Consider the following 26952-nt stretch of genomic DNA (forward strand, 5'->3'; position numbering starts at 1 on the left):
ACTATCCAATACTTTCCCTACTGTTGCACTCACTGGCGTTGGAACAGGAAATTGTACCCCTTCACTACCCAACACTTTCCCTACTGTTGCACTCATTGGAGTAGGGATAATAATTTTTACTTCTCCGCTATCCTACACTTTCCCTACTGTTGCACTGACTGTAGTGGGGAATTTAAGTTTAAAGATTTGTTTGATGTTATAATAGAATGATTTTTTAAATTATATTTTAGGTTATTGGTGTGTGTATATGTGTGTATATATATATATATATATATATATATATATATATATATATATATATATATATATATATATTGTACATTTTTATATAATTTTAAAACTATAAAAGTGTTTTAAGTAAATATATATATATTAATTATGTATGTGTGTTGAACTTTTTTAATTAAGTTTATTTGTTAAAATGTATAGTAAAGAACAGAGGGACTTCGGCTTGATTTTATTAGACGCTGAGAAAGCTTTTGATTGTGTTGAATTAGATTATCTTTGGAAATTAATGTATCAGTGTGGATTTGGTAGACTATTTATTACGGCTTTACAGGCACTCTATATTACACCGACTGCAAAAATCTCAGCTATGGATCTTTATTCTGATACAGTATTTATTTCCAGGGGTACTAGACAGGGTTGCCCCTGCTCTCCCCTTTTATTTGCTTTTTATATTAATTCTTTTATAGAACAGCTGGCACGTAATCCTCGCATTCCTCACTTTTTGGTACATAATTATCAATTTTCTGTGTTCGCTTATGCGGAACACATTGCCGTTACTACTACTGATCCTGCTTTGGCAATAGTAGAGATAGAATGCCTAGCGGCTGCTTTTGGACAAATCTCTGGATACAAATTAAACGTAGCTAAAACTCAAATTTTGTGTTCAGACAAAATTGCATCGTCCGACACCAGAGTGGTAAAGGAGGTCACTTACTTAGGCATTTTGATTTGTGCCTCCATGACTGAGGTTATGGATGTTAATTGGAAAACACTATTACAGAGTGTAAGGGAGTCATTGGACAAATGGGAGCGGCTACACTTCACACTAATTGGGTGTAGAAATATTATAAAAATGAATATTTTAATCAAGGTCTTATATTTGTTCCGGTCTGTTCCATTGGAAGTAACTAATGTAAGACTACAACATCTTCAATCGTTATGTGGTAAGTTTATATGGAGTCCTGGCAGGCCTAGACGCGCTATGCATTTTATGGCACTTCCACTTCATGGAGGGGGGTTAGCCATACCTGATTTCGCATTATATTTTATACTTGTTTCTTGTTGAAAATGCGAGTTATGTTAACAGGGGAGGGTGCTACGGATAATGCCTCCGTCCCCACAGTCTTTGAAATACGTTTGGGCCCAATAGCAAAACAATGCATTTTTAGTGAAATTTATGGTAGTTATTTTAAGTGTACTCGGTTTAAGGTTTTACATAGCGCGTACAAAGTTGGAAAAAATAAAAAAAATCAAACCTGTGGGAACAATTTCAAATTATACCCCCTTAAACGCTGTTAAGATTTTGCCTTCTATATTTGGTGATAATATAGTTTCTGCGTGGAGAATAAAAAGCATTGTCAAGGTAGGGGATTTTTACTCTTCTGAGGGGGTTCATAAATCTTTTGATGAACTTGTTAGACAATTTGACTTATCTAAATCCCAGTTTTTTAAATTCCTACAGATTCTGGATTTTTTGTTTCGTACAAGACATAATATTGCACGTCATTCCATCACAGAATTGGTTAGACGACAGGAGAGAATTGGGTGCTTTATCAGTTATTATTGTCATTTAAAACAGATGATCTGGAAAAATATAATGTCAAATGGTCCATGAATTTGGGAGAACAAAGCATATCCATGGAGAATATTATCAAGAGTTCTAGGGATATACTAATGTCAGTCAACTTGAAGGTACAATGTTTTAAAACAATATTTGATTTATACTATACCCCCGCACAAATGTCTAAATGCGGTGCTGGGTTTGATGGTAAATGTTTTCGGTGTGGGGATGATAATGCGGATAGTTTGCATATCTTTTTTTAGTTGTTCTAAACTATCTAGATTCATTCTGGATATAGAGAAATGTTTGTCTAATGTTATTAACTGTCGGCTGACAATCCCTCCTGTTATCATGTTATTGGGTATGCTTCCTTCTAATAGCCAAACTAGTACATTATATCAGCATCGACAATTGATATTTTTTTCAATGACTGTCGCCCACCTCTGCATTGCAACTGAATGGTTGCAGAAAGATCCTCCTATATTTGAGCACTGGCGGGCAAGAATGTATAATTTTTATAAGCTAGAATGGAGTTTATTTGCTGTTAAAGGAATTAATAGACAACAGATTGGTATCAGTATCTGGGGAACGTTTTGGGATTACTTTTAACTTTGTACATTATATGTAATCTTTTTGCCTTTTTTTTGTCTTTTCTCTTGATGTAAATGTTTCTCTTTGCTGTTGTGAAGACAACAAAAAAAATGTATAGTAAATAAAAAAGTAAAATAATTGTATTTAATATTTTTTATATTTATTATTTTATTGTGTATATATATATTTTTTTTTTTAAATTGATATTTTGTACAACTATTTTTTACATCAATATTTTTTTCTTTGATATTTTTGTACTTACCTTTTTTAAGTATAGGTAGTCGATATTTTTTATGTCAATATTATGTCAGTGAACCACCTCGATAACATTAGTTTGTATGTCCTCTCGCTGGCATAGCACAACACTTATGAGGTGGGCAATGTATATAGGAATATCTCCAGTGATCTTGTCTACATTTCTAAGTTAGGGCGTGTAGTGTGCTTCGCCTGGATCTCATTGGCTCTAGTTCACCTGGGAGTATAACTTATGGTATCTCAGGCTACGTGTTGGTTAATTTGACCCTAGTCAGTCTCTTTTCAAGGAGGCCTCTCGTCTGATTTGGCTGGTATTGCTAAGAGTAATGCATCCCATTCAGTCAATGATGTGCCCCTTCGCATCTGATTTGAACATAATGCACAGCTAACACAGCGATTGCAGTCCCTGAGTTTACAGGAACAGAGGAGGAATGGCTGACTCTGCAGCAGTGACGCCAAGTAATATTTCAAGAAGATCCTATGTGTCACCCTTGTGATTGTAAATGCTGGAGTCACGCTGGAATAATCATTTGCAAAGGAACAGCCCCAACACTTTGTCTTGGATTGGGGGCTTGGTTTTGGTACCTATTAAGATGGCGAATCCGTGCTGAGCTCTATGACAGGTCGGGGCTTTTCTCTATAGGCGGTCCATGAGGAGAACACGTTTTTATCAACAAACTTTGTAATGTGGCTCTTAAAAGGCCAGTGAGTCACTTGGACCACCTTCCTTTAACAATTTAAGCTCTTAATTACTCAACACCAGACCCGGGGGACGCCCTTAATTGAATACAGAAATCGTGACTGCCATTTTGAATGGGGTTCCAAGAGCATCTCCTGAGGAATTGCTTCTTCACTATGTTTCCTCAGTAAGGATGCATCGCTTTTACTTTCTTCAACCTGTACTACAGTACATGCCTCCTAGTTACTATATTTGTCAATGCTGGCCCTAGAGGATTTTTCTCAAATAAAGCTGCAGAAATAACTGCCAACTTGAATGCAGTTTTGCCAGGTTTCCGCTGCAAACCTTCTTTGCTAAACATGGTGCAGACTTTTTCTTAATGTCATTATCTCCGCTTAACACCTTTTCTCCATAATAACTTTCATTTTTGCTACATGCTGTTCCTCGTGATGCTTCTCCTCTTGTGCATTCTGCAGTGCGGTTAATAAATTACTTTCTAGTGCTATCACTCATTCCTCCATGCAGAAGAAGGAATTTCTGCTACCCTGTGTACCATAAATCTTGATTTATCTCAGTGAACCCTTTGATATATGGGGAAAACGAAAAAGTTTAAACTTATTGATACACAGACTCATTTCCTTATATCAGACTTTGACTTTGTATCACGTAAAATTGAATACTTTACAGCCCAGAAATGTGTTCCTATAACCAACTCAAAACACTCTACATCAACTAAATAACCATTGGGGTCTAACTAACGGCCCAAAAGGGATCCTACCTCTAGTTAAACCAAGTAAAAGGAAGTAATACTGGATGAAATCTGTGCCTTAAACCCTTTATGGAGCAAACGAACACCACTTTACAACATCTTGATGACAAATTGTCATCTTTGGATACTCGTATCTTAATAGTACAGCAAAGTGTTGACAACTTAAAAGATATTTCTTCATGCAAGCTCATCCAGAACCAGAAATCACTACACTTAATATACAGAAGATCTTGAAAAACTGAATCTAAGGGACAATCTCCGAATCTACGGCCTTCCTGAAGGAACTGAAGGCTCAGATCCCATCTCTTACTTCCCAAAATTTCTTCCAAAACCGCTGGATTTTTCTTCTCCCACGGTCCTCAACATTAAAAGAGCTCATAGACTTGCACCAAAGATCTCAACCAAACCCAGAGGAGTTATTCTACTCTACCTACAATATACTGATCTCCTAACTGTTGTCTATGCGGCTAAAACTAGGAAAGAGATCATTTGGTTAGGATGTGGACTCCCAGGACGTGGCACAGGTTACTGCAAGTTGCTACTAACCGTTTTTGGAAATGCGATCTAATATCAGAGCCATGAACACCAGATTTGGTCTCCTCCATCCTTGTCTTTTCAAAGCAACTTATAAGAGCCAAACAACTACTTATGATGATCCTGCCAATCTCTAAATGTTTCTTCAAAAGTATGAAGGAGAAGCTATGGAGACCTCAAAAACAACCTAACTCTATACATTCTTATGTGGCTCAGCTTACAGAAATCTTTTGTTATACTGGTTTCATGAGTTCTATACTTTATTGTAATGTTTATAGTGGTCCGTTTTGTTTACATTTTCTTATCTCTTTTTCTGTCATGCAGTTTACGGGTCCTAGTGTCGAATGCCTCCTGTGATCCCCTACCGTCGCTGTTTTAATATATGCCTTATCTCCCGCCTTCCTATGGAGTGAAGTTGCTGTCATCTTCATCTTGTGGTGTTGCCACTCCTCTGTGCACGCGATCCACGATGAATGATTGGAGCCCTTTAAGACAACAGATTGTGCAATACCAGCTTCCACATGTGAGCAGGGTACTTTTTTGACTACAATGTTGACCCTTTAGTGGTTGCTACACCAATATCATAAGCCGGGGCTGGTGTACCCATACGCACGAGATAATAGTCCTATTTAGGGAGCGAGAGGGGTCCTACATATGCCTGGTTCCTGAATAGTTTAAAACAGGGAGCTGTACTATGCCTCCGACTACACTCTAATATTGCTGCTGTGTTTAGCACCAATAGCTGAGCGGTTCCATCCAAAACCAGTCACGTGGTCTAAAAGCGGTCCAGGGAGCCGCCCCTCCCCACACGAGACACCGGAAAGTATTTCAGCGCCAACGCTGGGCAGCTTGTCACTTGTCCAGTGCCGGCAGAGAGGGGTAGGTGAATCGGCCCACTTCCTTAGCAGATTGGTGTGTAACAGCAGACTGCAGGCACTGTCCAAATCCTGTGACAGAACGTTTTTGTGGAGTGGGGTGTTGATAGGTGGAATTAGCCACATGGTAACCACCACACCGTTCCATCGAGCAGTGAGTTAGTGGGGTATTTTGAGGTGTTGGTATAAGAGACGCATGACAACAGCGGGAAGGCTAACTACCTGAGAGGGGGCCTTCCGTTGTTATAGGGGTGAATTATGTCAAGACCATTTACCACATGGATTCACCCCCTGGTACCACTGTGAGATGCAACAGACGAGCTTACTCCTCCATCAGCTGAAACGGAGTCATGCAATTTGCGTGGGGGCAAAGTGACAACATTGCCTGTGCTTTCTTGTTTGTCTCACTGTCTTGCCTTCCACTTTTCTAAGACACCAAGTATCTTGATAATCTGCCGGACACCGAATGGAGTGATACTTTCACTACGAATAGGTGAGTGGATTGACAGTTATATCCACTCATACAACTGTTGTGGTTTTAATGAGTGATTCCCTGATACCCTTGTTTACACCTTTTTAAACACAGTCTTCAGTTTTTAAGATAGTTAACCTACATGTTTTTGGTGGTTGATTGACACTCACAGTAATATCATGTGCCACTGAAATTGCGATGCACTATCTTATGTTCACGAGCAAGGTTGGACATGAAGAGAGTGTGATGGCAATATTGTGACCTAAATACCTTTGTTACAGTTGTGATTTAATTCTGTATCCTCTTTTCTTGGGTCACTTCGTCACACTGCGGGAAACCTTGCTCGTAGTGCTGATACGTGGTAGGTAGAATTCACACCCACCACTTTGTGTAGATAGTTCACTTACTAGGTCCTAAAGAATTGCCATGGATCATACGGACCAGCAGGCATGAGACATGTCCTCTAGAGTTGAGCATAGCTAAACAGAACCATCAAGTCAGATAGCTGCCACTCCTCTGGATTTTAATTAGGTGGATAGCCAGGTTGAATAAAAGTCTTCTTTGGACTATTCTACCTGTTTTAGTAACTTTTCCACTACATCTACACCATCTAGACCCCTCACACCCACTGCACCATACGGCAAGGAACAAAAGATCTCCTCTAAAGAGTCCCTTAATGGATTGCCGTCAGGTATTGCAGCGCCGACCAGACTAGGAGCAGGTCCATATGATGAAGCATGACACGTAGCTGGCAGGGTGTGTGAAGACTCTAGTTCCGACAGGAAGTTTTCCCTTCCTCTCTCTCCATTTCACCCGGTTTGCACACACAACTAGGGGTTCCCTGACTCTTGTCTCATTGGCCCGAACAATTGAGGAACTGCATACCTTTAGGTGGTAGTAGTTGCCACTACCCCATCATGTCACTCGTATTTGTAGGTACCGCTCTTGGTTGTCATTTATTTGATTTGTACTGCCTCTTCTTTTTGTATTACTTCTCTCCCTTTCATAATCTCTCCCCTTTTCGTACTATATTGTCATTCCTCTGCCACCTTTGCATCCTTCTATCCCGCTTCCCTCCCCTTTTCCAAGTTCACATCTTTTTGGCTGGTTTCAGACTTGTTTTCTCAATCATTTTAAATTCATTTTATCGTACATTATTGTACACATGTACATTGCTCAAACTATCATTTTGCTTTCACATTCTGGGTTCTCTCACGGAACGTTAAGGGCTTAGGTAACCCTATCAAACGACAGAGCCATTTCTCATTCAGCCAAGCTCAAACTGTTATTGCCCTCATTAAAGAATCACATTCATCTGAATTGGAAGCAAACAAATTGAAATAATGTTGTGTTGGCAATTCTCTTACCTCACTTGCTAAGGGCAAAAAGAATGGTGTATTAATTCTGTCATAAAAATTGCTAATCACAATCATTAACCAAGAACACTACTTAAAAGGAAGATGGATTATAGCTAAACTACATATCAATAGTATTCCATTTACTATATTCAATGTATACGATCCGGTATATGTAGATTATGTTTTCGGCTCAATATCTCTAACAAATTAACTCAGTAAATGAGGACTATATTATTCTTGGGTATGACTGTAATAAGGTCATGGATCCTATTTTAAATAGGACCCCCAAAGTCCAATGTGTTGATGCCAAACTGTATGCACAATTCAAATGTGTAGTTAACAGCATATTTCACACGGACATTTGGATACTATGCTATCCTGACCTTCTTGAATTCTAATTTTATTCACAGCCACATCATTAACTAACCCGTACTGATTATCTCTTTCAGCAAAAACCTTACTCAACTTGTCTCACACTCTGATTAAGGTTCTGTTCTAATCTCCGACCATGCTCCAGTATATGCAGACTTAGATCTTATTCCTTTCTCACCACAATCGGGTAGATGACATTTCAACAACTCATTACTTTTAAATACAAATTTTACCTCGCAATTTGAAAACTTTACTCAAGAATGTTTCACTATTAACACAAATTACTCTTTTCCAATGATTTGGGATTCTTTCAAGGCAACAGCTCGCAGTTTCATCATTATGTATTTCACTAAAAGAAACTTATGGAAACCCAATATTAGCTATGCACCTAAAATGTACATGTTCTGTGAACTTTAGGTCAAGGAATATTTCTGCTTTGGTTTTATTTTGATATGCTGCTTTAATTCATTATGTATTGGGTATGCACGCACACTTTTTTGATATTTGCACCATCTGAGTACTGTGTGCCATATGCTTTATGAAAGGTCAGCTGCATAATATTTCCGCTTGTTTGCACTTTAAGCTATTTACAGAACTTAAAATTTTGCTTTTTGTCTGATGTTAATGACAATGTACTTTTTGAACACTGCTCTTTCTCTCTTTAAAATGCAAAATAAGATAATTAAAAAAAAGAAGGATATGAAAAAATACCTATTCATAGCTGCTGTTCGAAGACATTTAGTTCAACAAAGAAGCCCCCTCAAAACCTCAGGGCCTATGATTTTCTTCACGTCACCCATGTCCATGCCAAGCTCCACGTCAACCATCACAGAGAGTGAAGGTACAATCCATGTATGTAGCAGGCCCCTTGGAAGCCTGGACTCCGTCAGAGTACAAAAAAAAGCAAAATCACCATAAAAAATGGCAAAAACTATAACATGGAAAATGTTTGTTTTTTTCTACCAGGCTGAGGCTACCAATATCAACCTCAGCTCCTGCTTGTGATAAAACAAAATCACTGACAATAATGTATTACCCATTGAGGGCTTTGGCATATTGTGTACACAGAAAATGAATGTGATTTGTCAAGCATTCTGCACAACTTGGAACCCGCTTGGCTCAGGCAGATGACAGTGCTTCTTACGGCGCAGCCCTGATTAAAACAGATGAGGAAACCTATACCCACAGAAATGAAACATTTATCTTGAAGGTTTCGCATCCTCTGCCCCCTGCATGTCATCTCATCTCTCCAGCTCACATCCGAGGAATCATATCAAATGACGTGGTTTCTTAACACATTAAGGATACTGAGGAGGCAGTTTGCTTTTAAATGCATTTCGTTATAGGTTCATCTCTCTTTCACATAACATTTTTGGTAACTTTCAAACACTGCTAATGATCTCACTAATTTGCTTGAGGGGACGTGTTACCTCTTCCAACATGAAGAATTCCTCCTGTCGATATTCTCTTAAACTTCAGAACAAACAAAGTTAGGTTTCACAGCTCTGGGAACAATCTGCTCATCTGCAATCCGAGCAGACGAAGGACAAACATAGGTAACCCTTTGCCAAAGCATTAATGCTAGAGGAGGGATTGAATTTAACTAGAACAAGGGCCTGTTGTGTGGGGCAGTGGTTGTGTGTGGCGGCGGGCAGATGGTAGTCGGAGGGAAGGAGGAAGCCAACAGTGAGGATCTGGGGGCGGGAGCCATGAGTAGATGGGAATACATAATGGGCGAGGAAGGAGGATCCTGATATACAACAACTCTCCCCTTACTTGTGCTTTGAACATGGTGACCAGCTCAGGAATTTCTCTTTCGAACTCTTATTTTTAACACATTTGTGTGAAATTCATTAAGAAACTCTGAAGCATGCGTCTTGTTTGTACCCAAAATACCACTTGCAACGCCAATGTGGACTATTGGCTAATTTCAAAGAGCTTCAGAAGGACATTAATGAAGGGTCTTGCAGTGCTTTCAAAGTAAAGATTTTCACCCAACAGGTCAGACTGATCGCCAGAACTGCAGCACAGTTCAGCATTGCAATCACCAGTCACAGTCTAAAACTGTGCTGAGACAGCTTTCCAAAGTAGAAGTTTTTATCACCACTTTGTGTTGCAGTTTATAGGAATCACTAAAATAAACACACCTGGTTACCCATCGAACTGTGGATGTATTTATGTTGAGTACCACATGCCAACTTGCTCCCACTTCAGAGCACTTGTCCATCAGGCTGATGTCAAAGACAGTGTTGTAGCCTCTTGCCATCTCTTATGCATGCTCCCCACAGTCTTGATGTTCCCCGCTGCTCAGCCAGCGAGTGAGGTCACTGGATGGTTGGAATGTTGAGTGTTTGTGCTTGGATGAGGGGACAGTTTGATTGAGAAGGCCTGAGCAGCAGGATGCTGCTCCTGGTAGGGCTGTACATGATTTACCTGTAACCTGATACAAAACTATTAAACCCATATTCTTTTTATAACCTACAAGACTACCTCTTTGATTGTAACACTGTCAACAAGCGGAAAAGGAACTACGAGTGAGGAACTAGAAATTAAGAAGAAACTAGAGAAACGAAGAAGAAACTAGAGGAACTGCAGAAGAAACTAAGTGGATTACAAAGAAAAAAAAAGTTTGAAGCCTGTAAGGAAGAATTGCGCCTGGTAGCCCCACCAGTGTCTATATACATCAGACAGTGTGCAGTCCAGGACATTTTAACAGGCCAGAGTAAGTGTGCAGCAGACTCAGAGGGCTACCTATTTCATATGGATGAGAAACACTGGTGAGGAGTGAACCGATGAAGCACGGAGCATTTGATTAATTCTGTATTTCACTGTTCAAATTGAGACCAGCAGGTGATTTCCTTCCTTGCACTAGGGCCAAAGACACACTTGCTACGCCACTGCTCAAAATCTACTTAGCTCTGAGCTGCGTGCTCATGATTTTGTAATTACCGACCGAGATCTGAGAATAAGCAAAACAAGTCTGATTAGATTATCCACTTAATTACCCAAACACATGTAGGACAGCAGGGAATGATAACATCATTCGATTCTTGTCCTGGGGCTTGTACTTTTATAACTGCGCAAAAATCCGTAAAGGATTTGTCAAGTTGAAACTGAGCTACTTGTGAGAACGCCTTCAGTGATGTTAGGCCAGTGTGCGATTTTACGCGAGTTGAACACAGTGCACAGCCACTCAGTGCAGATAAAGATTGCACAGTTGAGCTGCGTTTTTCCTAAGCACACTGTAAAGGCACCGCTTTATTCACTGCTTTATATTTCTCATATTCCGGTCTACTGAGAAGCTATATGTCGATCTCAACCTAATGGTATCTTCCTTTCTCACCATTTCCTGCACCTCATACCTTCTTTTACAGATGGAATCTTCCAACAGAATATGCTTATCCAAGTTTTATTCTTTTCAGCTGTGTGAGGCACGAGGCAGGCAGCTGATAATGGATGTCTTTTAATGTTTCTTTTTTATTTGTTGATTATCTAAGGGATAAGTACCCCTGCCGTACATTATAAGGATATTGCAAGTAACCGAGGAGTTCCAGAACCATATAGAGGAACTAGGCCGAAGACAGAGTTCTTTTATAAGGTTATGTAATTCTGAGGTGACTTGCAATATCCTTATCATGTAAGCCAGGGGTATTTTATCCCATATAATACATGGTCTCACCTTCACCTTTCCCGCAAACCACTTAAAACCTTGGTGCATAGGTCTTTCACACAAAAGAGTGAGAATGTATGCAAACATGAAGAATAAAAATAAAACTTCAGTGCAAAATTAAAAGCATCAAAAACCTGTTAGGGATTTGTTGCAAACAGATATTACAAACAATTCAGTAGACTTTTTTTTAAACTGCACTAGCTCGGAATGTAAAGAAACATGCAGAGAGATTCTAGCTTTTCTCTAACTATCTAATCAGTGCAAAAAATAAACATGTTCTCTCTGTATGTAATTGCAAGGTAAAAAAAGAGCAGAAGACAGAAACGCAACCTTCTGTTTTCGTTGCTTTACAGCTGTTTCAATTATTCTCTGTGACCTGACTTTCACTTAACCTGCAAGCATCAGAAATCAACTGTAATAACTTATAATAGTTGAGTTCTGATGTCTTTTCTTTATAAATCGGCGACTCGGTGAGCAACAAGTCATCATTTATAAAGAAATTAGAGACTGGCGTTTATACAGGGATTACAGAATCCAATGTATTATATATCAGATATTCTATATGAGATATACATTAGTGTCTGCACTTAGATGATTTTCTCTTAAAAACACTTATCTTGTTTGTAATTACTTTTATTTAATATTCTTGCCCTCCACCTTTATGCCACAATTTCTTTTTTCTACTATGCTGGTAAGCGTAAATCTCAAGTGCACTGTTATTACTCATTTTATACGAATTTGGTTACAAGTCAAGTTACGAACAGTGACTGTCCATAATATATTTTGAAGACATGAGTGATGACATTTGGTGCAAAAAATACTATTTTACACATCCTAGACGAGCAAGTGAATTTATGAAGAGACTTTGTCAAGATGGATTCAGCATTTTGATCAATTTTAGAAATTACCAGTGTTGCACATCAAATTCCACAAACACAGTTTAGGGCAATTTAATTGGAAATGGTGTGGCTGCCTTTTTTTTTTTACCTCTGGTGCTAGAGTGTATTTTAAATCTCTCAAAGTTCTGAATTGGTATGATCAGGGGACATTCAAGCAGATGGCACAATGGTAGCAGAATTCAAACGCCAAGAACTTGGTGGCCAGGAAGGTGATGGCTAGAGCAGCCCTAAACACTGGAGGAGGACTTGCCAAACCTGGAACTATTCGCCAAATTCCTCCGGGACCATCAAGTGCTCACCAGGAAAAACATGGCTCCCTTACTTTCCACTCCTCATCAGTGTTGGTAAGCGTGTGTGAGGTTGAAAAACAGGGTTCGAAAAAAGGGAGCACTTAGGGCAATTACCGCAGGACTTTTTAATTACCTGTCTAAATAAATAATTCCGTAGATTGCTCCATCTCTGTTCTGTAGTGGTGAATGAGTAGCTCTCTTGGGGCTTCTGCACAACTTGAGTTGAAATGGAAGTGGTACTCTTGCATGGTCTCTATGACCTGCCCCCAATTGCAGATGAGTTGGCATGTCTTTCTCCCTCAGCTGCCTCCAGGGGTGGCTACCAACAGTGCAACAGGAATAGTGCAAACCCAACAAGTCCAGGGGTGGGGAGGCTAAGACACACTCACGCTCTAGGTTTTGTATCTACCAAACCTGAGGATGCGTGGTGAAAGACATATCTCTTGCTTGCATCAGGGCTTGTGGGCACCCTTACTACATACACCACTGCCTGCCTTCCTATGTGATGGCCTCTGGCAAGGAGTCAGAAGGGACAGGATGTTACAAATAGCCAACTGAAAGCTATCTACATAACACATATTTCTCTGCTCTCTACTCCTGTGCACTACACTCTTGGCCAACTGTGTAATCCGATAAAAAAACAATATGTCTGCATAACTGAATACTCGAGCCAAAAACGAATTAACCGTCTGGTTGCATAGTCATCACTGTACAAAGTTGTTGTGTGTTTTTACTGCCATTGGATCAGACAACAACATCCTCAAGATGTAGGTTATGGGTTGAGGGACAGGAGTCCATTTATTCAATTAGATATCCCTTTCCAGGCGAAGAAAACAATTTCACACTTAACTTGTGATAAGACAACGCAAATATATCAGTAAAAATACATTAATTCTTTAAGAAAGATCCCTATTTTGAAATTGAGGTCTGATATAGTTAAGCAGAACCAACGCATTTGAACAAGCAGATGTACTTGCCTATGGGTAAAACAACCCATGCAATGAAGACAACACCAGTTCACACCACTAGACGTGCAGACACAAGGCAGGCATGCCACCTTTCCAAATATGCACTAAGGACAGGACAAGAGCCCCAGTTTGAGTGGAGGAGGTTTCCACCAACTATTCATCACTGAAAAATGTTGTAACTGGCTAACGCATATAGTCCCTCAAGCTTTCCCCACCAGAATAGCCTGGGTAACAATCATTGCACCACTTAGAGAGTGGGAACAACTCAAGTAAAAATCTTGCATCTTTGGTTAGGTGAGGAAAAAGCAGAGGGGAAAATGTGTATTGCTCTGGTGGGTAGCAAGAGCCAATCGAGAGCCTGCATCTTGGGTTTGGACCAGTCAAGGTGGGCACAGGAAGTACTCAATGCCCATAGAGCATCACCAGAGCCAATAAGCACAAAAACCCCAGCCTGGCTGATGCAGGGCTCTGGCAGCCAACCAACTAATATGGCTAGAGCAAGAGCTCTACCAAAAGGGTGCAGCCTCCACAGGTACAATATAACCATCTTATGGATAGATCTTGACGATTACAACATGGTTGGAACATTCAGAAATCGTTTTTAGGTCTGAAGGCATGTGTTTGGCAAGAAAGTGAAGGAAGGCAAGAGGCATCAAGAAGAAGGGCATCCAGTTGGAGATTTTCTAAATAACTCTTCTATCTACAATGTCCAAAACCCAGAGCTTTCCCGCGTATGCATGAGACTCTGTTGGAGAGATAAGTGTGAACTAATTAAAAGGCCGCACTGCATACTAGCAAGAGTGGGTGTCCAGATTCCCTCTAATCCTGAATGGACCTAAAGTCACTCGTACAAGAATGCAATGTAGATTTCTGATGCTGTGTGCTTCTTCAGGCCTACATGAATCTCCAACAACTTTGGCCTAGACACATTCCTCTAAACCAACAAGTAGAGCTGTATCCGGCAGGAACCTGCACTTGACAGCTGCTTCCCCGCCATGCACACACAAGGAATTCCTTTTCAGGTAAGTATTTGATCCCACTGATTTGACCCTTCCATACTTTATTCTTAATAGGTTTGAATTAGATTGCCTTTATGACCTCACCCTCTGCTTTCCAAATGCAAGCCTAAAATATTCTCTATCATGCTGCCAACATGAGGTGATCTTTTTTAGCAGCTTGACTGAATGTGCCCTATCTGTGAAATAAGGCGCATCACATTTTGAGGTAGGAGCAGCATTTTGGTTTGCGCTCCGAATTCGGGCCTTGCCCAGTGTCCTTGAGTAAGGCAGAAGCCCTAACAGCAAATTTCCCATATGACTCAGTACCCAAGTGGCATTTATATTAGGCCATGTCAGCTCTAATTTTATTTCTGGCCAAAGAGTTGTATATGATTATCACAGAAAATCCAGAACTGAGTACTATGTGAATAAATACAACAAATATGCCAATGCTACAAGCGAAAGCCATGCAGATGATGCTTCTTAGGAAATGCTTGGGTGTGATAATAAAACTTTATTACGAGGTGCCTCACAGCACTTTACTGTTGCATCAGTCAAGCTGGGGTCTCAAACCCTGGAGCCTTATGTTGGCAAAGAATTAAAATGGGTGACTTTACCAGATGCATTTTGGGATCAGCAGCTTCAAAGTCACTGTCTAGCCAACACTCATGTGGCATTTCACCAATGCCAGTTACTGTTAAGTAAGTGTATATCTGTCTGACTAGAGCTTTTCTCTGAAAGTACCGGCTTTCCAGTATATTTTACCTTGTGAGCTTTTCTAGAGTCACCCTGCACACTAATTGCTGAAAATTATATATGTGGGCTTGACTTTAAACCAAAATGTTCCCAGGTAAGTAATGCCTATCTTATAGCTCAGGACAAGGGAGTACCATGGAAGACAAATTAACAACATGCCAGAGGAAAGTGTTTTTAGAAATCTAGGACCACACTCTATGGCAATCCTTGGTCTGGATCCCAGAGTACCATGTGCAACTTAATGGGGAGAATTGTACACAGAGAGGAAAGGTTAGACTTTAGTGGTAGTAATAAACAGGATTCTGGTAGTGCGAAGGAAGAGGAAGTTCTCTGCGAGAATCTATGCTATATGTTATGTTAGGAGATTTGTAGAGCGCATGGAAGTCCCGGCAAAGGAACGTCCCAGAGCTAATTGACAGGAGTGAGGGTGGGAGAGGAAACTACAGATCATTGAAAAAGTCAGGTCTTTTTCAAAGATTATCAGAGAATCTATCTGTGTACAACTTACCAGAAAGGAGTCAGCACTCAGGAAATAGAAGGGTATTGTTTGACCCTACAAAGAGGTAATTCATGGCTGAAGAAGCTGGGACATACCTCCTCTCTCCCAGTGAAGTTGAGAGCTAGAAGGGGCGCAAAGCCATACATCTTTTAGGAACAAGATGCTGCAGAGGTACTGCAAGCTACATGGAAGAAAGAAACAAGGGATGAGAAGAGTGAGGCTGAGGAGCTTACTGAGCATGGCGAGGGGAGCATAGTAAAAACAAGGAAGATTTGGGAGGACAGCAGCCTCTGAATAATATGAAAAAATCTTGTTTCTCAAGGACGTCAACTAATGTTAGTAAGGAAAGTTACTGAAACTCTGTCATAGCACATGGCGTATATAAGGGAGGCAACATTGCAAAAAAAAGCTGGAGTCGGGTTATAAACAGCAAAAATAGCATCACTGATTCCCAGATCTTTGTGGTGTCAGAACTTTCACAGAAGTAGAGCCCGTTGCCTACTCTCTTCCATATACTGAACTCTGTCACCACATACTGCAGGATCGTAAAGCAAAAAAAAAAAAGATTTCGCGTTTTTGTTTGTGACATTATTTGATTTATTTTCTTAATAAAAAGATTTATAAAAAATAAAACAAATTTAGTAATCAACTGACAGTAGATGGTACGTGTGACCGCAGACTGTATATTGTGTAAAACTAAAGATTTTCATGTTACATATTAGGTTTGGGTTCTTTAGTTCAAAGGTCAGGAGCCGAATAGTGTGGTACTCCAGGAGACCGCAGGGACTCCATAATCAGGTGACCAGGATGTGCATCCACTTGCATGACCACATAAAGCAGTTCTGTTAGTGCTCCCTCAGACCCAGGAGGATGATAGGATCATGGGCTTAAGGTCTAAAATAGTAAATGCCCTTATATCTGCAGAAAGCTGTACACCTCTACTCACTAAGGAGGAGCCTGGGCTTTGCAACTGCACACTGGACTACTCAACTAGCCTACAAACAGATAGGGACCCTAGGAGTCAGGGTAGAGGCACCAAACCCAAGAATAGAGACAGGCTTGGCGGTAAATTAGGGCTCATCAGGACTATCATCTGTTGCTCCCAACTTGTCCTTGGGTGCCCCTCCCTGCCTGTGCTAACCGTCCCACCTGCACCCCCCAGGAGACATGTGGGCAGTGACAGGAACAGAAAGTTCCTGTGGGGAGAGGAAGTGGCGTAAGGGCTAGGGCGCTCTATCTCAAATCTGGGGAACAAGGTTCGTGTCTAGGCAAGGACGCGCACCAGCCTAAATAAATGAATGTGTCCTCGTGCAACGCAACTGGTGCTCGTGTAAAGCACTCTGATATCCAATACCTTCAGGTCAAGTGTATATACAATTCTGGGAAAAAAACACAGATTTAAATTTTTGTACTTTTCACTCCTTCCTCTTGCCTTGCTCCCTCTTACCCCAACACCAGCTGCAGGCTACGCAGGGGGCTATGGGTACGACTAGGAGTTACTCCTTTGACGTCATTTCCGCTTCCCGCAAAATCTAAAATCGAACTACACGCTCTTAAGGAAAAATCTGTTTCCCTCGCCTACAAAAAAACTTCACAAACACAGCAGGACGTGACAAGAATTTGGATCCTTCCTCTCAGTAGGCCTCTAGTTCCCCCAGACTCCCAGTGCATCATACCCCAAAGCCCTCTGAAATAAACGTAAAACAAGACGAAAAGCTTGATAAAACAACCCATTAAATAAATGATAGAAATATAAAATGGGGCAGCAGCGCCGTTAGAAGGAAGTGTATACTTCTTAAATGACTTACCCTCGCAGACTGGACAGCACTCCCCTTCTGGCACGTAGTAGCGGTCACAGTGCAGCTCCCCGCACTGCGCAGAGAAGCAGATGGAGACCCCACCTTGGCAGCGGCAAAACCGGCAGGCGTCCATCCGGAACATGTCGCCGTCGTAGTACTCCACGCTGTTAAAGATGCAGGCTGGCTTGGTCTCTGAAAGGAACGCAAAGATTCAGTCAATTCATGGGACAGGGTGGATATTCTGAGTTTTGGTCAATTATAAGGGCTTTATTTTATTCCGTTTTTTTAGTGGCCCAGGCCCATCGATCCTCAGACCGAGCAGTAGTATAAAATGGACATTGTAATAAGTGCCTATCTCCAGGGCCACTGGAATTATGTGGTATGGTTGAGTAAATTATGCAGCAAGAAAATCCAAACTATGCTGCACATTTTGTGATAGTATTAGTTCATTATCCGTCAATCTTAAACTTGTTAACACTGTCTGGGCATTAGTTGCACATCGATAGAACCAGTTTAACACCCAATTATAGCAATAAGCTACAGAAAGGTTACCAGTCAATGTTTGCAAAGTGACTTCCAGTGCGGAGCAACCTGTGTTGCGGCGTTTTTACTAACTTTTAAACCGTTTGAGCTAGAACACATTGGGGGGGGGGGGGGGGGGGTTAAAATCTGTAGATTATACAGCAGATGGTGGATTATGGGGCAAATGCGGCAAATCTATATTTATGCGAAAATCACATAATTCCAGTGGCACTGCCTATCGCTTACATGACAATAGACCGTATTCAGGCGGGAGACTCCTAATTTTTGTAGCAAAAATGGCTTACACTTGGCTGTCTCCTGCCTCAAATAGTCTCTTTCTCAATAGAAGTCAATGGGGGCAATACATTCTCCTGACTATTTTTTTTAAATCTCCCACTTTCCTCTTCTAAAATGTTGGCATGTATGTCCGATCGGTTCCTCTTTTCATGTACTTGACTTAGCTACCAAAACACTAATCGATTTCTGAACAAAGAAGGTATACATTTTTTTTTCAAAGTTAGGTAAGCCATGTCAGCAAATTAGTTCCAGTTTATATTTCACATATTTTACTTAATCTTGTATTCTCTAAAAGTGTTACCTATTTCCAGGATGTTGTGTGTCTGTATGGTTTTTAGTGCAGCATTTTACTCTTGTATGCTGCATACTTTGAACTGAGTCCGCACTGCCTACAAAGGGGTGTCTGGGGGGGGGGGGTTCCATGCGCCCCCCTTTCTCCCCTCTAGAGGGCTGCTTCTAGGAGGCACACTAAAAGTGTGCCATTCTCTTCTGGCGCACTTTCAGTGCACTTCCTAAAGACATGTTTGACTCTGCACCTGCGTCCTTTATACAGCACAGGCCCAGAGGCAAAGTGATTCCCTCATTTGCAGGGGGGTCACGCCCCCATGCATTTGAGGGAACACCCTCTAATGATAGCGGTGGCAGAAGCATCTGCGCCACCCCTGCTGTAATACCAAACTGCTCCGTGGGTGCACAAAGCACACGCACATGCCCGTTGTGCCCCCGGGCACTCTCTCTAATATGGCCCCAGATGTTGATAACTGTCCATATTGAGACCTCTGGAGTGGAGGCTGAAGGCAGTGCAAGTTTATTACAGTGCCCGTCTGCAGGGAAGTTTCTTCCAGTTGTTCAGCAGGTGCAGTGGCACCGGGGTTAAGAGGGGCCAGCTGAACCCTAATCATTGCTGTGTTTTACAGTTCAAACTGCAACCAGGAGGCCCATTTCCTTCTTTGAACTAGGACACACAACACTGTGGCTATGCTGCTCCCTGTCAGAGGGTAAAAAAGGTGCTCAGAATACATGGCCATCCAATCCTTGGCCTCTCTCCAGAATACACAGAGCAATGGTCACGAATGCCAGTTGCAGTTCTGATTGTGTGCAAATGTTTTTGAAGGTGGTATACAGCTGTCTAAATATTGGCTGGGCAAAAATAAAAGAAAAGTAAGTGCTTACAGGCAAGTGAATACATTGTGTGTGTTTGGTTGGGGTGAGACTTGAAGTGAAGGAGAAGCAAAGAAGTGCATTCAGGAGAGAGCGAAAAGAGTATGCCGAAGGGGAAAGAGATGAGGTGTATGTAAGATAAGCAAATAGACCAGACATGGAGAGAAAAAGGGTGCACATGTCTTAACACTGAGTGAACATAACGGTAAGGGGTAAGGCAATTTTTCTGGTTGATCAGCTCTGGTTCCAAGAGGGCTCCTCAACTGAGTGGCACAGGTGGGACAGTTGGCACCAACACATGGTTATGTTGATGTTGATTAATCGAATGTATTGATGTCCTGAAGGACAGCTCTCCTAACCTCCTTTACATGCTTGCAAATTGATTCCTGGTAAAGTTCCTGTCTAACTCAAAGTTCCCTCTCACAGTGCTTCAGCTCCTATTACTGAATGAAAAACACTCTAGGATTGTCAGGCAAAAGGGTGGATCAGGTGTAAAGGGCACGATAGTGAGGTGTGGGGCCCTTAAGAAAGCCGCACGTTAGGTCCACAAAACTAATCATCAGCGGACCCCTAACACCCTCACTTTTACATCAAACCTAAACAGTGTGTATGTAACACACACAACAAAGCAGGCTGCTCAGGCTCCGATTACAGCAGCGAACCTACTATTTTTTTTAACATATGGCATCAAAACACGGCGATAACTCGACCTGAGATAACCTCCTGTTGGGAAAAAATACAATTTTGCTCTGGCTTTCAATTTACCAATGTCAGCTTACCAGTTAAACGCACAAGTAATACCGGAGAAGAAACTATTAGCGCTGACGCCTGCTCTCAGGCGCAGATCCCCACAATCTCTCTCATTGTGTTTATTTCCTCGGTTTTATCAGCACAGGCTGCATTTGTGCACCCTGGTTTTGTGTCATCATTATACCCCCGGCTTGACTACACCATGACATTATCAGAATTCATTAGGATGAAAAACGAGCGCGGCTGCTGAGCGGCAGAGTGGTGACGGCCAGGATTCATATCTCTATTTTTATCACCAGTGCTCACAATCAGTCTGGGGTTTCATTTTGTTTATCTCCCACCTGAATATTCCAGGAAGGCGCGCGGCGTGATTCTCTCGTGCGCAGTCTGACAGGAGGGAGAAGGGGGCGCGCGAGGGATTCTACCGGGCCTCCACTGAGTATGGCGACCCAGACGGAGTTTCTTCCGGGCTTCATGACCTAATTTCTTAATCAAGATTCAGGTGGATCCACACGCCCGAGAGTCTTCCTTCAATTTGTGAAAAAAAGATGAAACTATGCTTTATCAATCACCTTTTTGTTTTTATATGTGACAAACTCGACAACTTACATGCACTTTTCAACAAACACAACTCCTACTGTAATTCTATTTGAATAAGAAGAATTCAAACTGTGTATGTAGAGCAAGCCCAGCTCGGATTCAACGAGTGTCTCACACAGCAAAGGGTGGGAGGGTAGGGGGGGATTAAGGTTCATGACCAGTGGCGGCTGGTAGGGAAGTGTGCAGCAGGGCAGGGGTGGTGGGTTGGGTGTTAGAAAAAGGCTTACCCGATGGTCGGCAGCTGCCACCTCTCCTACGTCCTTCCTGCTTTCCTGGCTCCCGGCAGCACCCAGGCTCCAGACTCCCCAAGCCAATCAAGGCGCTGCTGTCACGTGCATGACCGCAGCGTCAGGTTTGGTCTGAGCGGCCTGGTTCAGCGCTCATACAGGGAGTGGGAGCCTGTGCATGTTTTCAACCCAGGCTGTGCAATACAGCCGGGTGGATAATATGCGCTAAGAGAGCATGACGGTATGGTCGGCCAAACAGTCATGTGCACTTATGGTGCACCAACCACTCCTCCTTAATCTGACACGAGCCCAGCCCTGCCTCACAATAACATGGCTCCATATTAAAAATAAAATGATAATAATGTTCTATTTCCTTTGCATTGCTCACAGAACAGTGGGGTGATGTTCCTCCGCCTTAGCGGAGGCGCCATCGCAGTTCATGGCCAGTGGAAGTGGTGTTCTTCTAGTAGAGCACCACCATCCAGAGGTTCTTCATACATGGTCGATGAGGTGCTACTTGAAGATATTCGATTCTAGGTCCTGCCTGGTGTGGCAAAGTGAAGTAGCAGATCTGTAGCCTGGGTGTTTAACTCCATAAATCATTGTTTTCTGCTATTTTATTCTGAGTATTTATGGATTTCCAGTCTAGTAGTAACCTAGTTTTACACCTTGCCCTGGCAAGCTTGGATGATGACTTTTTTGATGGAAAGATGTTGATAGGTACTACCTTGTACTTCAACCGATATTCAAGATGTGCAGGCTTTTAGGGTCAGCATGTAAAGTTCTTTCACGGTTGGTGGGGGGCAGAACGATGTGGTTGCAGTTTTTTTACCTTGATTTTTTTTATGCCTGGTGGCGGTATCCCAATCATGAATGAATGAATGAATGAATTACGCACTTGTATAGCGCATGGCTACCCGAGGGCATCCCAGCGCTTCCAACTCTTCCAGACTCCGAGATTCAGACAAACAGAAAGGTCTTTAACAATTTTCTGAATCTTAAATGATTTGTTTCCATTCTGATTGCTTCGGGAAGCGAATTCCAAAGATTTGTGGCATGTAGGGAAAAACGTCTCCCTCCAGTACGCACTCTCCTTGTCTTGGGGACCGCTAACAGATTTTTGTTGGTGGATCTCAGGGTCCGCTTGGGAGCATATGGGCAGAGCATGGATTGGATAAGCACAGGTCCAGTTTTATTAACTGCCTTATGTACCATAGTCAGAGCTTTAAATTCCACTCTCTGTTTCACTGGTAACCAGTGAAGCTGGCGCAGACCAGGCTTAGCGGATGATCTGCGCGGGACATTCAGCAACATTCGTGCTGCACAGTTTTGTACTGTCTGTAAAGTTTTGATTGTCCCTAGTGGGGCACCGAGATATAGTGCGTTAGCATAATCCAATCGTGTCAGGATCAACGCTTGCACCAAGATCTTCCTAGCTTCGAAAGGAAGAAGCCTAATAATTTTCCTCAGTAGCCTGATGTAGGCAAGGCAGGTACCTGCAACCCTCCGGGCCTGTACCGCAAAGTTAAGAGCAGGGTCTAGCCAGACCCCCAAGCTTTTAATTTTTTCTTTTGGTAGAGGAGGCTGGCCAAGTCTAGAAGGCCACCAACTTTCCACAGTGGTGGGTGGGTTGTATCCCAGCATCATCACCTCCGTTTTTGCGCCATTTAACTTTAGGAAGGATTTGTCCATCCAGTCATAGATCTTGTCCAGACAGGTGGTAAGATTTGCAAACGGGGCGGCTTGGGTGGTCAGGGAGATGATGAGCTGGGTATCGTCTGCGTATGTCACCAGTTGAACCCCCCAGGGCAGTACCACCTCAGCCAATGGCCTCATGTATATATTAAATAAGGTAGGGCTGAGGGAGGAGCCCTGGGGAACACCACACTGGAGACACATTTGGGGGGAGGATACATTATCCTCGACCACAGTAAACGATCTATCGGACAGGAAGGAGCACAGCCAATTGAGCGCCTGGCCCGTGACACCATCATCATGATGATGGAGTACAGTGATCGGGATCACCAGTGAGTGGGGCACTGCTCACACTCTGTGCTATGACATTCATGGACCCTTCACAACTGCTGGGAAACATGCTTTTGGATATATGTTTGTGCTATATCAGAAAAACATTTAGATACACCAGATGAACAAACCAAGAATGCAGTCTTTAGGACTGGGGATCATGATGATTCTAGATTATGGAGTTCCTTAGTATCTTAAAGCAGGAAAACACACTGGTGACAAGGGAAGACTATTCTCTGGCAGGGTTTCCATTACCACCATTTCTCTTGCTGAGATTCTACGCCAAAAAATGCTTGTTATTTTCTGCTTGTTTGACATATAAGACTAGCATATAATCTCTTCGTCTGTCCGGCTGAGTTGAAACAGTATCCCAGAGGAGAAAGGTTAACTTTCAGGAGTAATATTGCACCTTGACATTTGTTATAGAGTGACATGTTGCGCAAATCCGGTCAGGTAGAGGTTTTGGAACAGGACCATGGATATGTAAGCAATGACATTTCTCAATTACATTGACGGATAAAGACAATGTCTCTAAGTCTGGACCATTCCGAAATGTAAAACTATCACTTCTATACTTTCTACTGACATCAATAATATGCCTCAATTCTTAAGAAAATGTTCCTAAAACAGTATACGAGGCATGGTTGAGCAATCTGGCATGAACGTGGACGGAGGATTCTTCCCTAAGAACAGCCAATGTAAGCAGCCCTTTATTAGAAGTTAGCACGTTCAGCCATTGCAGTGCAATTCACAGCCTCCCATTAAATTTGCAGTCCAACTCTGACCCAGAATCAATTGTCCCATTTTAGGGATGAATCCTGACCTTTTTTGACTTGGTGGTACAGTAACACATGAGCTAGATCAGTGGTTTTTAACCTTTTGAGGTCTGTGGACCACCACTGAATCATTACTGGAATCCCGGGGCCCCAATAGGTCATTACTGGAATTCAGGGACCCCACTGGGTCATTACCAGAAGCCAGGTAACACAATCTAAGCAGTTTCTACTATATGAATCTCAAAATCCACAAAAGAACAAAATCGAGTATAGGGGTGGAGACGTGTTTTAAGATCTCTCACCACCCCACTTTTGCAACATTGAATCAGGCTTTGACTGCTTGCCCTCTTACTGCAGCACAGTACTAAAAGCAAGTTAACTCTTGGTCATTTCAGAAAACATGGCCAGACGGAAACCCAAAACTTGCCGAGTGGCACTCAATGCAGATTTTTTTGATCTAATTTTACTTGGTTAGCCTTGACACCAACCGCTTAGCATGGTGCCTTGCTCATCTCTGGTGCATAATTTGGGTGCTATATCTACGATTATTCCAAGGGAATATTAAAGGTATGGCTCCGGGAGACAAACTGCCATCACTCAAAATGTTTCAGGTTTTTAAACAGTGCCATATCTATTTGGTGTTTGTCCTATTACAGATCTGTGTCGAGTCCACACAATTCAATAAATGTACCTACACTGCTGTTGAATGCATTTTAGCTCTGAATATATATTTGGAACACTAAGTGGAGATTTTGTTTCTCATCGTTTCAAATATTTGCAGGTGGATTACAAATAATGAGCATTTCTTGCAAATAAATCATGAGAAGCATACCTATTTTTTTGTGGTCCCCAGCATGATTAAGATTACAACAAATGTCAGTTGTAAGTAAACTCTTAAGCTTTCTTTAACCCACCGATAGCAGACGGGGTAGATTTGTGAGCTGTGCTGGCTTCATGTACTGGCTGATGATACAAATCAAGGGAGGACTAATCTAAGCATAGTACAGCTCAGGTGCACAACACCCATTGGGCTGAGAGGGCTTTAGGGCTCCCCTCCAAACCTGATCACCAATATTCCCCTTGACTAACTGTTAACCTTAGTTTCCTGGAGAAGTGTGCGATTCACCGTAAAGCCTTTCAACGCCTCATTCGGGATAGTCATCGCTATATAAATGCAATTACAATACAAAACTATACACTTGTTACATTAAAATAAGCTGTCAATGAAATTTAGAGCTACATTTGGTACAGGCTAAAATATGAAAAGAAAGAAAAAATTAAAAAGTAATTAAACACATCAGTTAAAGTAATAGCGCTATACAAACCATACCTTTTCTTAAACAAAGCATAAAGTCATGTCATATGTTGTCAGTATTGATGATCATATAGAGTTACTTAAGAGTTTTCTATGGAACCAGAAGGAGTTTATTCGAAAGCATCTTTAGTAATATACTACTACCTTATTGCACCACCAGGAGCAGGCATCAAAGAGTGCCAGAACACAGAATGGAGCTGCAAATAAGGTCCTTTTGAGGAGTGCACAGCCATAAAAAAAGCTTGCCTATGGCACTAAAAAACCTTCCACCATTCCTGTCTCTTATCAGAAACTTTGTTGAGTGAACGACTGACTTAGGTCAAGATTTAGCGTTTGGTAGGTGGCCCACCATCCATTAGGGAAGCAGAGGTATTAAACTCCGCTGCACTTCGGATTACTGTGTGCCACATTTATAGATCTCCACTGGCCTGGAGGACATCTCTGTGCCTTTAAAGGCGCCGCTCCTCTGAAATCATGGAGAGTTGCGGAGCAGCTGCCATGTTTCATGTGGCCAAACTACAAACTTTTTTGTTTTTGGAGAAATAAACTTCCAAAGTAGGAGTTTGTTTGAGAAAAACAAAAAAACGAATGACCATGACATTCTGGAAGTTTTCTACGAGGGTGTGCGGTTAATTTTTATTTCCTGTTTGGGACTGCTAGGTTTTTTCTGGCAGTCCCGCACAGCAAAGAATGACATCAGACCTGAAGTACTTACACTGATGGCCTCAAATCAGCCAGGCTGTCAGTGTAAGGATTCCACTGGCTGAGCTGGGGAGGGCACTGATGTTGAAAACATGAAGTCTATCTGACTCTAAATAGAGTGTGTGAATAATCAGTTTGGGAAGATCGGATTCTCGTCCACATTTTTGGTGGAGGACCTTGTCAACCAAACTCTAAATCAGACTCTAAGTAAAGCTAAGTACTGCATAGTATGGACATGTTCATTTTCAAAACCAGAGATGATGTGCATGCTATTTTGTGCAAATACTATATGAAGTTCATTTGTGTCTGTGAATGTACATTTGTTGACCAGAATTCTTTGGAGTAGATAAACATTAGTAGAGTCAAATGCACTTTCTTGGTTCAAATGTACATTGGTGAAAAGGATTTTACCCTTGTTCATCCGTTTGCACCCTTGTTATAATAAATGAACATTTGAATAGGCTCCGTCCCTATCTGCCAGACAGTTAATGAACTGTACTTCCTACTAATTCCCTTATGCAAAGCCCATTTCATGTTCATTGGATAATAACCACACCTACAGAGCTTGTTTTGGTAATAGCTTTGTGTAGCAGTGTATTTTATAGTAGCATTTGCATAGCACTTTCCTACTTCTAATGATCCTGGGTGGACGAGAAGTATAAACTGCGGTTGTTATGCATCGCTTGGTGAAAGTATGTTTCATACCGTACTATCTGTTGAACATTTTGTAATGCTGTGTGTGAGGTTCAGAGGTGTGTTACCGATCTGTGATAACATGTTTTTCCTCTTAACTAAGGATGGGGAAAGCTAGAACTGCATTTGCACAGACTTAGACTTTCATACTTAGAGTAATTATTTCTTATTTTGACATTGGGGAAAGCTATTCCTGCTGTGCTCGGTAAGTAGGTGTGGATTTGATGCCTCCGAAAAGGAAGTGTGTGACCCAAATCAACACACATAATTCTTACGTGGTGCACTAAAGAGCAAATAAGCTATGAACGAGG

General features: G+C 41.8%; 1 protein-coding gene across 1 annotated transcript in view; it reads right to left on the bottom strand.

Moving 5' to 3' along the window:
- CRIM1 (cysteine rich transmembrane BMP regulator 1) overlaps positions 1–26952 on the bottom strand; it is an 891430-nt gene that overhangs the window by 377099 nt on the left and 487379 nt on the right. Inside the window, exon 6 of the mRNA XM_086926868.1 lies at positions 17583–17765. Within this exon, the coding sequence (XP_086782994.1) occupies positions 17583–17765 (183 nt within the window). The remainder of the gene's footprint in view (positions 1–17582; positions 17766–26952) is intronic.

Source organism: Lissotriton vulgaris, chromosome 6 (genome assembly GCF_964263255.1).
Source record: "Lissotriton vulgaris chromosome 6, aLisVul1.2, whole genome shotgun sequence".
Lineage (NCBI taxonomy): Eukaryota > Metazoa > Chordata > Amphibia > Caudata > Salamandridae > Lissotriton > Lissotriton vulgaris.